The 14116-nt window shown below is 34.7% G+C and overlaps 1 protein-coding gene across 8 annotated transcripts in view; it reads right to left on the reverse strand.

The window, feature by feature from the left end:
* LOC149172979 (mRNA export factor GLE1-like) overlaps window positions 1-14116 on the reverse strand; it is a 298012-nt gene that overhangs the window by 225317 nt on the left and 58579 nt on the right. For 7 of the 8 annotated variants that reach the window (XM_089427857.1, XM_089427860.1, XM_089427862.1 and 4 more), the window contains exon 2: window positions 2879-3002. The exons of the other annotated variant lie outside the window; for it this stretch is intronic. In XM_089427857.1, the coding sequence (XP_089283983.1) occupies window positions 2879-3002 (124 nt within the window). The remainder of the gene's footprint in view (window positions 1-2878; window positions 3003-14116) is intronic. 8 annotated transcript variants of the gene reach the window in all.

The raw sequence follows: 14116 nt of genomic DNA on the forward strand, positions 1-14116 counted from the left end.
ATTATCATATAATAGAAATTTAGTATAATATAATATAATAAATTTCTATTATATGATAATCGTTTTTCTTGTCTCTTAATTTATTTATATTTTAATATTTATTTATTTATTTATTTTAATAACTTAATTCTATTATTATTATTATTATATTATTAATAATATTTAGTTATTTAGTTATTTATTTTTATAACTTTATTATTACTATGTATTCTTTTATTATTATGGTTATTATTTTTATTTGTATTCTTCATTTATATATTTAATAAATGATAATTCTTTATTTATATTTCACCTATTATAACTAAATATATATAAATATATATATATATATATATCTATCTATATATATCTATATATACATATTTATTTAACCTACTTATGATACCTTTTTTCATTTAATAAATAATTTATTTACATATTTACTATTATATTTATTAAATTATATTTTTTCATTCATTTATATATTTATTTACTTATTTAATAAATAAATAAATAATTTATTATTATCATATATTTATTTATTTACCTTACACCTAATATAACTATATTTATATAAATTTATTTATTTTTATTTAATTATTATTATTTTTTATACCTAATATAATTAAACTTGACCTTGCTCCTTAAGTCAGCGTGTATTCTTTTATTATTATGGTTATTATTTTTATTTTCTTTCATATCAATTAACCCATTTTTTGAACTAATAATTTCAATTTCGATTTTATTTATCCTTACATTTTATTATTTATTTTTAATTTTTATTTCCTTTTAATTCTTAATTCCTATAACTAGCTTTAATTATTTTATTTTGATTTCTTTTTTGGATTTTAATTTATTTATTCTTCTGTTCTAGTTTACTTATTTATTAATTCTAACTAAATTTCACATTAATTCGTTTACATTTTAACCATTGCATTTTATTTATATAAATTAAATAAATAGTTTATTTACTATTATTTATTTATATATTCATTAATTTATCTAATACATAAATAAATAATTTATTATATGTATTCTTCATTTATACATTTAATAAATAATTTATTATTAATTTATAATTCTTTCACCTAATATAACTAAATTTATATATATTTATATATTTATTTAACCTACTAATGATACCATTTTTCATATTTACCATTATATTTATTAAATTATATTTCTTCATTCATTTATATATTTATTTACTTATTTAATAAATAGATAAATAATTTATCATTATTCTTCATCACTATATTTATTTAATAAATAAATAATTTATTATTATTCTTCATATATTTATTTATTTATCTTACACCTGATATAACTAAATTTATAGAATTTATATAAATTTATTTATTTTTTATTTAATTATTATTATTTTTTATACCTAATATAACTAAACTTGACCTTGCTCCTTAAGTCAGCTTTTTCACAGGTAACCGTTGGTGTCTCTGCTCTAGCTATTTAAACAGGCTATGCTGGATCTGTTTTTCAACTTGTCCTGACGATGAACCATCTTTAATTGTCAGAAATATATCCTTCCTACTTAAGGATGAGAGGGTGCAAGAGTCTCAGTATGTTTAGTGTGTTTGACATATTTAATACATTTTCTAACACTAACAAGGATGCGACTTTAATTGAATCTTGACATAAAAGTCATGAATTTCAATCCATTCTGAGCTCAGATTGCTGTATCCAACATGCCTGGATCATCAAATTATCTAAACTAGCAGGAAACAAAACAATAATAGCAAATCTGGAATGTATTTATCTGCCAACCTAGTCATATAATTTAGCATCCTTTAACAGTTTGTCAAACACACTCTCGCAAGGAATAACAAAAATAAGTATTTAATCACTAATTGTGCACTCCACAATAGTGATGGTATCAAATACAATCAAAGACATTAAAGAAATTGCAACTTATGTGATACTCAGCAATTTGAATGTTGATTTTTGTAGCACCGGGAGGTATTCCTGCATGCCAAGAGACTTCCCAAGTCCGCCAAAAGGAATTATAAAGATTGAAATAAAATTTTATTTTTAAAAGGTTCATGTAGGCTTCAAAAAGCCAAGTCGGCCACACCAGTGGAAGGAGGTGACCCTTGACTAAAAGGGCACCCATTTGACCAATATAAATACACATCAAAACATTCATTTTCACCGTCTAAGAAACAACAAAGATCTTATCTGAAGCAGTCGCACATGTGGACAGAGAGAGAGAAGACCGAAGTTGACTGCGTTGACCGAAGTTTGATTTCTGTGAAGTTGGACCATGTTTGACTGTTGATCAAATTAACTGCATCTCAGATCTAAGCTCAGCATGTTGACTGCAGGTCAAGTTGATCTCAGGACCTTGACTGCAGGTCCAAACCTTTCTGTTGACCAGTATTGACCAATGTTGACCAGCACTGACTTCTCTGTTTTTGATGGTTTGACCGCAGTTACAAACTAGAATTTTTTACCAGGTTTGACTGGTATTTGGGCTTGAGAATTGGCACAGATTTCTAGACAATTTTTGTTGTAAACCTTGCTAAAGAATAAATTATCCTAAGAAGAAAAGTTTGCTAGGTTTTCCCAGGGTAAATATGTGTCTCTTGTGTTTGGTTGTCTCTTTATAATCTTACTGTTATCATTGCTCTACTGTTGAGACTTTCTATGTATGATTGCTTAATGATATAAGTGACATAAGATAACTTGGGTGTAAACCATTGGAATTAATTATCAGATTAGGAGATCAGTTTCTATTATAAGAAAATTCAACATTGAATACATGCAAGCATCTCTGTTTTATCCAGAATATAATCCATTTGCATCTGTCCTTGACAAACCAGTCATATGCCATCTAGTATCACTCCATACCCAAAGCTACTATGATTGATCAAGAAAAACAAACCTGAACTCTGAGTATTCTCTCACGTTCTAATTCAAATAGAGAACCTTCCACAACCCCTGTCCTAGGCATTAGCTGATCTTCAGCTACCTCTGGATCCAATTGGTCATTTTCAGCTTCCAAATCACTGCAGCAGGAATATATCAGTACTAGCAAGACGATATTAAAATAGTAAAAGAACAAGTTTCTATCAATAGGGACAAGTTACTTGAAACAAAACAGTTTTCAAGGACATAAACAGACAACCTGAGCCTTGCACACTTACTTTATATAGATATCAAGTTCAATGAATAACCAAAAGCAGTTGATGGAACTAGAATGACACATTAAATAATAAATCAAGGGTTCAGGAATCTGCAGGCCATCTACAAAGCGATTGAGGAAAACAAAAACTTGTTAGGTGTTATACTTAGACCTGCAATGCTATTAAGGACAATGAATAGAATTGTCCATTCTCTATAATTTATTTTCCCACTTGTATAACCACTATCACCATCTCCCTCTCAACAGTCATTTTTCACATGCTCCCTGTTGCTGCAAAATTTAGCAGGCCTAGTGCAAAGCCCCACTAGGTGGAACCTATGTCACATGGTTCGAGTTCGACAACGATTAAGTTCGATTCGAATTCGAATTTTCCGATCAGGTTCGAATGAGGTTCAGCATTAGGTTCGACTATACATATTTTTCAATATATATATATATATATATATATATGACAAAATAATAGAAAATTCAAAATCGATCCATAAACACATGAATACAAATTCTTATTAGTAAGCATACATGAATAATGTAATCATTCTAACATCTAGTTAAATGTAAACATACACAATAGTAGTTTGCAAAAAGAAATGACATAATTTTCAGTCTTAAAAATTTAAATGAATGTCAAATACTAGTAATTTTTTAAAAAATCACATAACCAAAACATGATCAAAATTTAAACATACACATCATTGTAGGACATCTTCAAATTTCAAAATTTTAAATATCATCAAAGTCATCAACACATGGAATTCCATCATTTGGCTCATCTAGTGAGTCATCATCAATGCTAATATAATAAGGAAGTCATAAAGACCATTGCCAAATAGTTATAATCCAATTTAAACGTACACATCATTGTAGGACATCTTCAAATTTCAAAATTTTAAATATCATCAAAGTCATCAACACATGGAATTCCATCATTTGGCTCATCTAGTGAGTCATCATCAATGCTAATATAATAAGGAAGTCATAAAGACCATTGCCAAATAGTTATAATCCATAAAATGGGAAGAATGGGAAGAAAATGAAATAAACCTTACAATATGCCCTAAGCCATAAAATAAGGTCATAAAACATAGACAAAGTCCACATGAGGAATTTTAGCATGTCGAATTTCACATAGACAACCGACCAGTTCAAGGGAGAATTTCACTACACACCTCTTTCATACTCGCACTAGAGAACTCCTATTAAAAGACTATTTTTCTCTCTTTTAATGCGCACAATAAAAGTATATATTCAAATCTTTTATTTATTAAAAAGATTGTAATTGTACATACCAACTCCATATAAAGCATGAAAAAAATTATACATCTGTTATATCATATCAATATTCAAAAACTCTTATTAAAAATATAATTTTTCTCATTCTTTATATATAACAAAATCAGTCATCTCCTCTATAGTAAAATGATATAAAATAGATTAAACAAAAATCAATGTTTAATAATTTATATATTATCAGTAAAAAATTGTATTTGTAATACCGACTTATCTTATTCCTAATGATTTGTATTATATGCAACATTATTATGAAACAAAAAAAAAAAAAAAACATGCATCCATCTTTCTCTAGGATCGGATGTTTCCATCTCATTTTTCCAAAATCCATGGACAATTAAAATAACCTATATTCAATTGAACCATAGAAAATTCAGTGATTTACATTATTAGTGCTTTCCATGATACATTGTCTTTTTCGTATAATTCCAGTACATATTAAAACGTCATGGAAAATGTCATCTACATTCTTGTCTTATCTTTTTTTCCAGATGAAAAAGTTGTATAGTGTTATATTACGACTGAAAAACAGTTCCAGATTGTACATTCTTGTCTTATCTTTAGCGACTCTTCAAACCGACATGGCGTACCACATTTCTCAAAATTTTCTGGAGGGTGAGCCGCATCACTATATTTCCAGATATTTTGGAAAGATGAACTGCGTAATTACATTTATTGAATTTTCAGGAAGGCGAACTACATTACCTGCACTAAATTTACCAAATTTTCTTCTAAAACCATCAAGAAAACCGCCGAAATTCAAAAAACTCGTTTAAGTTCGCGATTAGGTTCGATTAGGTTCGTTGAGGTTCGATGGAGGTCGATGAGGTTCGAGTTCGACTTGAGGTTCGACTTTCAGGTTCGCCGAACCTGAACGAACTTCAAAAATTTTTTACAGGTTCGCCGAATTTCAAACCTGAAGCTTCAGGTTCACCAAACCCTGTGACATAGGGTGGAACCAGACCTTATGTCAACAAGAGAAATGGTTGCAACTGTTACCTCAGCAATATTTTCTCCTACTAGTTAGTGGTATTTGACCACAAGGGAGGCTTCCCTAAATCACCTAAATGATAATCAATTACTATGGCTTAAGGTGATGGATAAGATGGGACAAAGTGCCAGCAAAGCCTAAAAAGGATAAGGTCTTCTATGCCAAAGTTCAAGCACTCTATTCCTAGACCAAAGAGATAGTTGTTATAAGTTAGGGTTTAGTTCATTTGCAATGATAGGGTGCACAATGTCATAACAGCCAAATAAAAGGCCTTTTCAAGGATAACCAACAAAAGAGAGTTAGGGCCTTCCAATAAACACCTTGGGTTAAGGTCACTAAATGGGAATTTAGGGATGAAAAACATGCATAAACAACAAATAAGGATGACATCAGCCCTAAAAGGGAAGGATTAACCATGCACAATGCTAGATGTTTCTTTTATGTAATTTATTAATACAATTCCTAATTAATGAATCGTAAACATCAAGCTAAATTTCACCTTTTATGCAATTTTCTACCTGCAAACCCTAGCCAGTAACCCCAGACGTTAGGAGAAAAGATAAAGGAAAGAAACTTAATTGGTTTTGAGGGTGATCAACACAACTTGAGATCAGTGGTTTAACCTAAATGGGTTTCATGTAGTCTTCTAGGACTAAATTCAATGGAAAAGTTATGATGGAGTAAGGGTGGATGACCAAGGCATCCACTTTTAAAGCCCCAACTATTTCCTTGTGAGGGGAGAAATTAAGTGTAAGGAATGCTCAATCGTTTCCTTATAGGTTCCAAAGAAAACAGTTTCGCATAACATAATGGAGAAAGATTTCAACATAGATCTACCATTTAGTCATGGCACAAAATGGAAATCTTACTAGCACAAATAAAATATGCAAAATATAGAAGATAAAGCAAGAAACATATAAAATTCTCCACGAAACACTTCTTTCAATCCCAAGAAAACATCTTCAAACAAAATACCATTTCATAGGAATTCGCACCATAGAAAACCAAGTTTAAAACGTGTGATGATGAAATGAAATAAGGGGAGCCTCTATTTGTATGAGGCTTACTACCCTTATTTTTAGAAATTTACAAGTAGAGCCCTAATACAAGTTTACATGAGTGTTCAATAAGAGTGAGGTTACAAGCCAACCTCATAATAGCTCAAAAACATAACAAATAAATGCCAAAAGAGCCAACACTTGTGGGAGAAAAGCCTCCTCCAATATGACATCATCCTCCAAAGGAACTCAAGATGCAACGTGCAAGTAACAAATATGTCAATGAATGCTCCATACTCCAAGAAGTAGCTCAAAATCCATTGGTATGCCTCAAAACCATGATGTCATCACCAAGGTGCCCTACAACACCCTTTTAAGGGCAATAGGGGTGACATGACACCAATATGCTCAAGCATTGGGGTCCATCAATGATGTGCAAACCCTGCCCTATTGATTCCAGCCTAAGCTACAAACACCATAATGATGCAGCCTAAGCCGCATATACGCACAGTATGCAAATACAATTGCATATCACACTATGTGTATCCCAAGATAAACACCAATATCAATGGTGAAAACCCACTTTATCAAAGTTTAAGTCTTTAATAAACATTTGAGTGGAACTTTCATAATGTTTGGTTAATTCTTATTACCCGCACATATTAACCATACCCTTTTTACTCTGGTTTCAGTTTAACGCAAACTTAAACCATAATCCATTGATTCCGCTTATTTCTATTATAATTTCCATATAATAGAGATATTCATAAATTACACGTAAACCTTACCTTTCCGCCATTCCACAAACCTTTGTACATACTTTGATGCTCTCCTTAGCGCGTTAAATCTCCGTCGTCGATCTCATTCCTCGATCTAACGGTTATCGCATCACCCGATCATCAACTAACCCGGATGATCTCTACCGTTAATCTTCTCCACCCAATCCAACGATTGTCGCGTCACCCGATCGCCAACAAGCTTGGCTGATCTTCACCGTTGATCAATCCCGCTTGATCCAACGCTTATCGAACAATCTCGCGCAAATATTTGCACGACCTTTATCCGATTGAGAGCACGCAAGAAAAGTGGTTTTCTCTCTCCACCGTTTACTACGTGTCAGCCACTAAAGGTAATCGCGTGAAATTTTTAAAGACCACTTACCACCTTTAGGGCACGCAGGGAACTGCTTCCTGTCTTTGGAAACTACCCACGTGCTTAATAAGAAACTTAAAGAAACTCGGCTTAATAAAGGGTTAGCGCTTAATCTCCACCATTCATCTTCTTGACTTCATTTGCGCGACTTAATCTTAGTTGTCCATCTCCCTTGCTCTCGTTCGTTGATCTGACAGATCCAACAGTTCCTGTGCACCGTTACGTTCTTTTGGTTCTTACTGTGTAATAGCCCATTCTGCTTTCTGCGTGAAGGCCTCACGATCTTCACTTGTTCTGGTCTCGATCTCTGCTCACGCCTTTATGCTTCCTTCACCTTCACTGTGAAGGTCCTCTCCAATACTATGTGTGCGCAACCACGTAACACACTCCTCTCTGCACCTCTTCTCTGATTTTGCACACCTGCAACCTACGTTATGTAGAATTACTCAAGTTCACACACAACTTATAATTCAAATACACATCACACAAACTCAGAATCGAGTTATTTGTATTAATAGACAACCATTACACAGGAATTTCTTCCTCAACCTGATTTTCAATATCAGTGGCCTTTCCTTTCCTGCCCGTAGGCTTAAATGACTAACTCTCTGACTCCTGACTGACTCTCTACCTGATTACTATGCTTTTTAGGCTTACATTTATACAAAAGGTTCTCTTTAACCAATTTTGGTTCAGATCCTTAATCTGTTGAACTAAATCTTGAATATCCTCCAAGTCCACTTTTAACTCCAGTAATCCCTAAGAATCCTCTCTAGTTCCACGAATCATGACACCACTTTCTAGTCTAAGACTTACAATTGATTTCCAACTCTCTCATCATCACTCATGTTCTCCTACATTCGAGAGCATTTACAAATATCCTCACAATATCTAATTAATTCCTATTCTAATCACTCAAAACATTAATAATTACATACATAGGAATCCAACTTCCTTGAAAACACAAGACCCCCTAAGTTAACTAGAACATAATGAAATTGTTGAGCTGTATGCTCCTGCATCAGACTCCCAAGGTTAAAATAATCATGATCTCCTAATCATGTGCTTTCGACCTTTGTCTTCCTGGATCCCATACTTTGTTCTGTAATTTGTCTTTGGTTGTTGTTGTTGTTTGTTGCTATTCTCCAGGTTTCCACACTTTATGTTGCTTTGCCCCACTAGCTATGCTTTCACAGCCCGTTGTTGTCATTCTTTTGCTGCTGCTTCTTGGCCAGTTGGCCTTCTTACTGTTGTTTTCTTCTGTGGCACCTTCATCATCAATCTTATTATTTTTTCAATCTCTATGTCCAATTCATCTTTTGACTGATAATTACTTTGCCATCCGTTGTTGTACTCTGTCCACTCATCTTCAAACTGTTGTTTGTTGTCTTCTCTTTGAAGTTGTTGGATCCTTACTACCGCCCTTTCATCCTTACCCTCTTGTGACTTTCCAAACAACCTTTATTCAATATCTGTAAATTTACTTTTAAAAAGTAAATTGTCCTCCAATTTCCTTTGTACTTGATTCCCCTCAAATACATCACTATGTTGCTCATCAATTCCAACATATTTTCTTTCCTCTTCTATCTTTACTTGGCTACTCATATGTGCCAAATTTTCTCCAGCATCTGGAACAAAACCTGCACTCACAAAACAATTATTAAAATGAAAAACATAAGGCCTCAGTGCCTATTCTTCCCTTGACAACATTTCAGTATGTTGCTCTGATTTTTACTTCTTTATCAGCACATTAGTATGTTGATTCAAGCTCTCTAAAGGATTCTCTAAAGGACTCTCGAAACTGTAAGCAAGTCTCTCTTCCACACCATCTACTTCAATGATGTCTTTCTGTTCTTGTCCACTGTAGTGAACTCCTTCTTCTGCAATCACACTGTCATACTCTGAGTTTTCCAGCAAATATTCCAACAATTCAATTTCTCTGTGACACTTCATAAGTATTTCATCATCACTTATAATTCCTGCATTTGTACACAATTTATCAGTTTGAGAATTACAAGGTTCAACAGTCTCAACTGTTGCTTCACATATCAGCTCTTCAGACTGATTCTCATCTCCTTCTTTCACAAGAAATTGTTCCTAGATTGTAACAGCTTCAAACATCAATGTATTACTAAATTCTTTCTGCTGCAATAATTCACTGTTTTCCCATTTAAGAGACATTCTCCATCCTTCTTTACTTCAGAGTATTCATCTTCTAAAAGATACTCTTCCATACTTTTGACAACTTCAAAAGACTGCTCATCCTCTGCAAAACCTTCCTTTGTTAGTGACCAATCATCAGATGTCCTTTCTCCCTTTGCTAAATCTTTTGCATAAACTTCAATAGATGTCCTTCTTCAATACATTTTTCTTTGTTGTCTCTCTGTAACCCTTCTTCCAGAGCTATCCTTGTCTCATCATCTACATTAATATTCTCCTGCATTTGTTCTTCATCAATAACATTAATCAAATTCATTAGATTACCTCGCTGAGACAATATTCCTTCGTTCTTCATCAGAATAAGTTCCTGATCTTCCATACAGCTTTAAATGACTGTCTTCTCTCATTGAGTAACTCATCCATAGACTCTTTCTGCTGTAACCAGTCAAATTCTCCCTCTTCTGAGAAACTTTCTTTGTCACCTTTTACTTCAAGATCTTCATCCATCCAGAAGACATCTTCACAAAGTTGTTTTTCTCCTGCAATACCTGCAATTATACACAAACTATCAGTGTTAAAAACATAAGACCTTGTGGTCTCACTTGATGCTTCAGTCACCACATCTCCTTGTCGTTCTGAATTCTCGCAATAATTCATAAGATCTTCCACAGATCTCCAGTGTTCTTCTTTACCCAGAACTTCACCCTGTTCTGCTTCACAAATGGAAACTTCCATTTCCAACTCAGCTTCTCTGAGTTCTTCCACCAACCACTTTACTTGCCTCTGTTGTAGCCTTCTCTGTAACTCAAACCACTTCACTGCCTTTTTCCTCAAGACCCAACCTTGTCTTTGGTTTTCCTCTAATACCATCCTTAACACATTGAGTTGTTCTTTTAACTCTGCAATCTCCTTGTCACACTCCTCTTGACTCATTCTCTTGCCATTTGCCTTGGCATCCTCCTTCTTCACTTTTCTTCTGTTGTGGTCTTCCTCAAAACCTCTGTTATCTCTATTATGACTATCAGTAGTCATCTTCTTCTCTATCTTCATGAGTTCCTCACTCACTTACTATGAGTTGTACTAAAGCCTCTGCAACAACAAGTCCTCCCTGCTGCCACTTACCTCACCAAGCTTTCCTCTGTACTTGGTCTTTTGGCAAGCACTTGGTTCTCTATTCTCTCGAACCTCTTTGAGCACTTCTCTCTGCTCCTTCTAGGCTTCAACTCATCTGCACCTTTTAAGAACACAATTGTCCTCTTGTATTTCAATCACAATGAAATATTAGGTTCTCACCACCTCTTCTTTCACTCAGAAATTCTTACCAGCTTCATTCATTCCTTAGAAATTCTACCCACATCCTCTATGGAATTGTCTTTATAATATTCCTGTTAGTTGCGACAAAACCTCTGCAGTAACAAGTTTCCTTCTTGCTACACATGCCTCAGTAAGCTTCTCTCCTCTGAGCTCAGTATTTTGGCATCTCTTTGGTTCTCTCCTCTGGAACCAATTGAGCACTCCTTGCTCTAGGTTGCTGCAATCTTCTCACCTGCTATCTTCAAGACCTCTGCATGATCTTGTTCTACCATTCACCTGCACTTTGAATGGATTTTTCTTTGTTTCCTTTGCATCTGCAATTCTGCTACACTTTATCTCTGTGTGCCTATTGTTTGTCGGATTTAAAATCTGATCTCCTCTTGCCTGCATACACACCTTCAAAACATAACTCTGTTCTAAGTTTTCTCAAAGAATCCTTACATACAGAATTTCCTTGTTTTGCTCTGATACCAAATGATGTCAGCCTAAGTTGCAAACACCATAATGATGCAGCGTAAGCCGCATATACCCACAGTATGCAAATACAATTGCATGTCACAGTATGTGTGTCCCAGGATAAACACCAATATTGATCAATGGTGAAAACCCACTTTATCAAAGTTTAAGTCTTTAATAAACCTTTGAGCGGAACTTTCATAATCTTTGGTTAATTCTTATTACCCGGGCATTTTAACCATACCCTTTTTACTCTGGTTTCAGTTTAACCCAAACTTAAACCATAATCCATTGATTCCGCTTATTTCTATTATAATTTCCATATAATAGAAATATTCATAAATTACATGTAAACCTTACCTTTCCGCCATTCCACAAACCTTTGCACATACTTCGATACTCTCCTTAGCACGTTAAATCTTCGTCGTCGATCTCATTCCTTGATCCGATATTTATCACGTCACCCGATCATCAACTAACCCGGATGAGCTCTACTGTTGATTTGTTCCACCCAATCCAACGGTTGTCGCATCACCCGATCGCCAACAAGCTTGGCTGATCTTCACCATTGATCAATCCCGCTTAATCCAACAATTATCGCGCAATCTCACGCAGATATTTGCACGACCATTATCCGATTGAGAGCACGCGAGAAAATTGGTTTTCTCTCTCCACTGTTTGCTACATGTCAGCCGCTAAAGGTAATCGCGTGAAATTTTGAAAGACCACTTACCACCTTTAGGGCGCGCGAGAAACTGCTTCTCATCTTTGGAAACTGCCCACATGCTTAATAAGAAACTTAAAGAAACTCGGCATAATAAAGGGTTAGTGCTTAATCTCCACCATCCATCTTCCTGACTTCATTTGCGCGACTTAATCTTAGTCGTCTATCTCCCTCACTCTCGTTCATTGATCTGACAGATCCAACGGTTCCTATGCACCGTTACGTTCTTTTGGTTCTTACTGTGTAATAGCCCATTCAGCTTTCTGCTTGTGTATTTGTTTTTGCCTCACGATCTTCACTTGTTCTAATCTCGATCTCTACTCGCGCCTTTATGCTTCCTTCACCTTCGTTGTGAAGGTCCTCTCCAATACTGTGTGTGTGCAACCACGTAACACACTCCTCTCTGCACCTCTTCTCTGATTCTACACACCTGCAACCTACGTTATGCAAAATTACTCAAGTTCACACACAACTTATAATTCAAATACACATCACACAAACTCAGAATCGAGTTATTTGTATTAATAGACAACCATTACACAGGAATTTCTTCCTCAGCCTAATTTTCAATATCAGTGGCCTTTCCTTTCCTGCCCGTAGGCTTAAATCACTGACTCTTTGACTCCTGACTGACTCTCTACCTGACTACTATGCCTTTTAGGCTTACATTTATACAAAAGGTTCTGTTTAACCAATTCTGGTTCAGATCCTTAATCTGCTGAACTAAATCCTGAATATCCTCTAAGTCCACTTTTAACTCCAGTAATCCCTAAGAATCCTCTCTAGTTCCACGAATCATGACACCACTTTCTAGTCTAAGACTTACAATTGATTTCCAACTCTCTCATCATCACTCATGTTCTCCTACATTCGAGAGCATTTACAAATATCCTCACAATATCTAATTAATTCCTATTCTAATCACTCAAAACATTAATAATTACATACATAGGAATCCAACGTCCTTGAAAACACAAGACCCCTTAAGTTAACTAGAACATAATGAAATTGTTGAGCTATATGAACCTGCATCACCTATCATCTCAAGGAAAACCATCATCATCCACACTCTGAACAACCAATGCCCATCAAACAATGTCAAGGCTAGCCTAGGGCCATCCTAGGTACATCTGGACACACATCATCAACAAATCCAACTCCAAGCCTCACTGACTCAGCATCTCAACTTCTAGGGGTACTTACATGTGCAACCATCTTACAACCCAACACACTACTCTGGGTGGGCAACATGGCATCAACAGAGGATATATTCGCTCTCTAAAATGGATAAAACGACCTTTGGAATGCTACTAAATGGAGTGATAATCATCTCTCAAGAGGCCTTTGCTACTATGATGACACCAATTGAAAAAAACTTACTCAAGGTCAAGTGGACTCATCAATCATTAGCAAGAATGACCATAAATGCATTATAGTGAAACACGCCTTAATGCAAGGGGCACAAGAACACTTCACACAAAGCTCACCTTCAAATGTCTAACTAGATCAAGTCCTATAAACAGATTAAGTCCTTATATTAGGGATGGTTAGTCAATAACCGTATTAGGTATTTCCAACCCCTGAGGGGAAGTGTCATGTCCCAAGTTAGCTCATCAATCCATAAGTGTATGTGAGAATGGTGACTGCAGAGTGAGAAAGAGTTCAAGGCAAGGTGCCATCACCATGTGACTAGCTAATGGAGGTCCAACATCCTAAGTGTATAGATCTAAGGAGGAAGTAATCATGTTTCCTCGGCCTTCTTTTCCCACCCATCTAATGTGCCTTTTAATTTTTTATGATTTGTCTTTATTTGGGTGCATAACTCACAAGCCCAAGCTTAATTTGAAATTTTCCATTACCCCTTAGGATAATATAGTTTATCGCTCATCGCGGTT

The sequence above is a fragment of the Pinus tabuliformis genome, chromosome 4_2 (assembly GCF_031772625.1).
Source record: "Pinus tabuliformis cultivar Carrire ecotype Pingquan chromosome 4_2, CPIR1, whole genome shotgun sequence".
NCBI classification, from domain to species: domain Eukaryota; kingdom Viridiplantae; phylum Streptophyta; class Pinopsida; order Pinales; family Pinaceae; genus Pinus; species Pinus tabuliformis.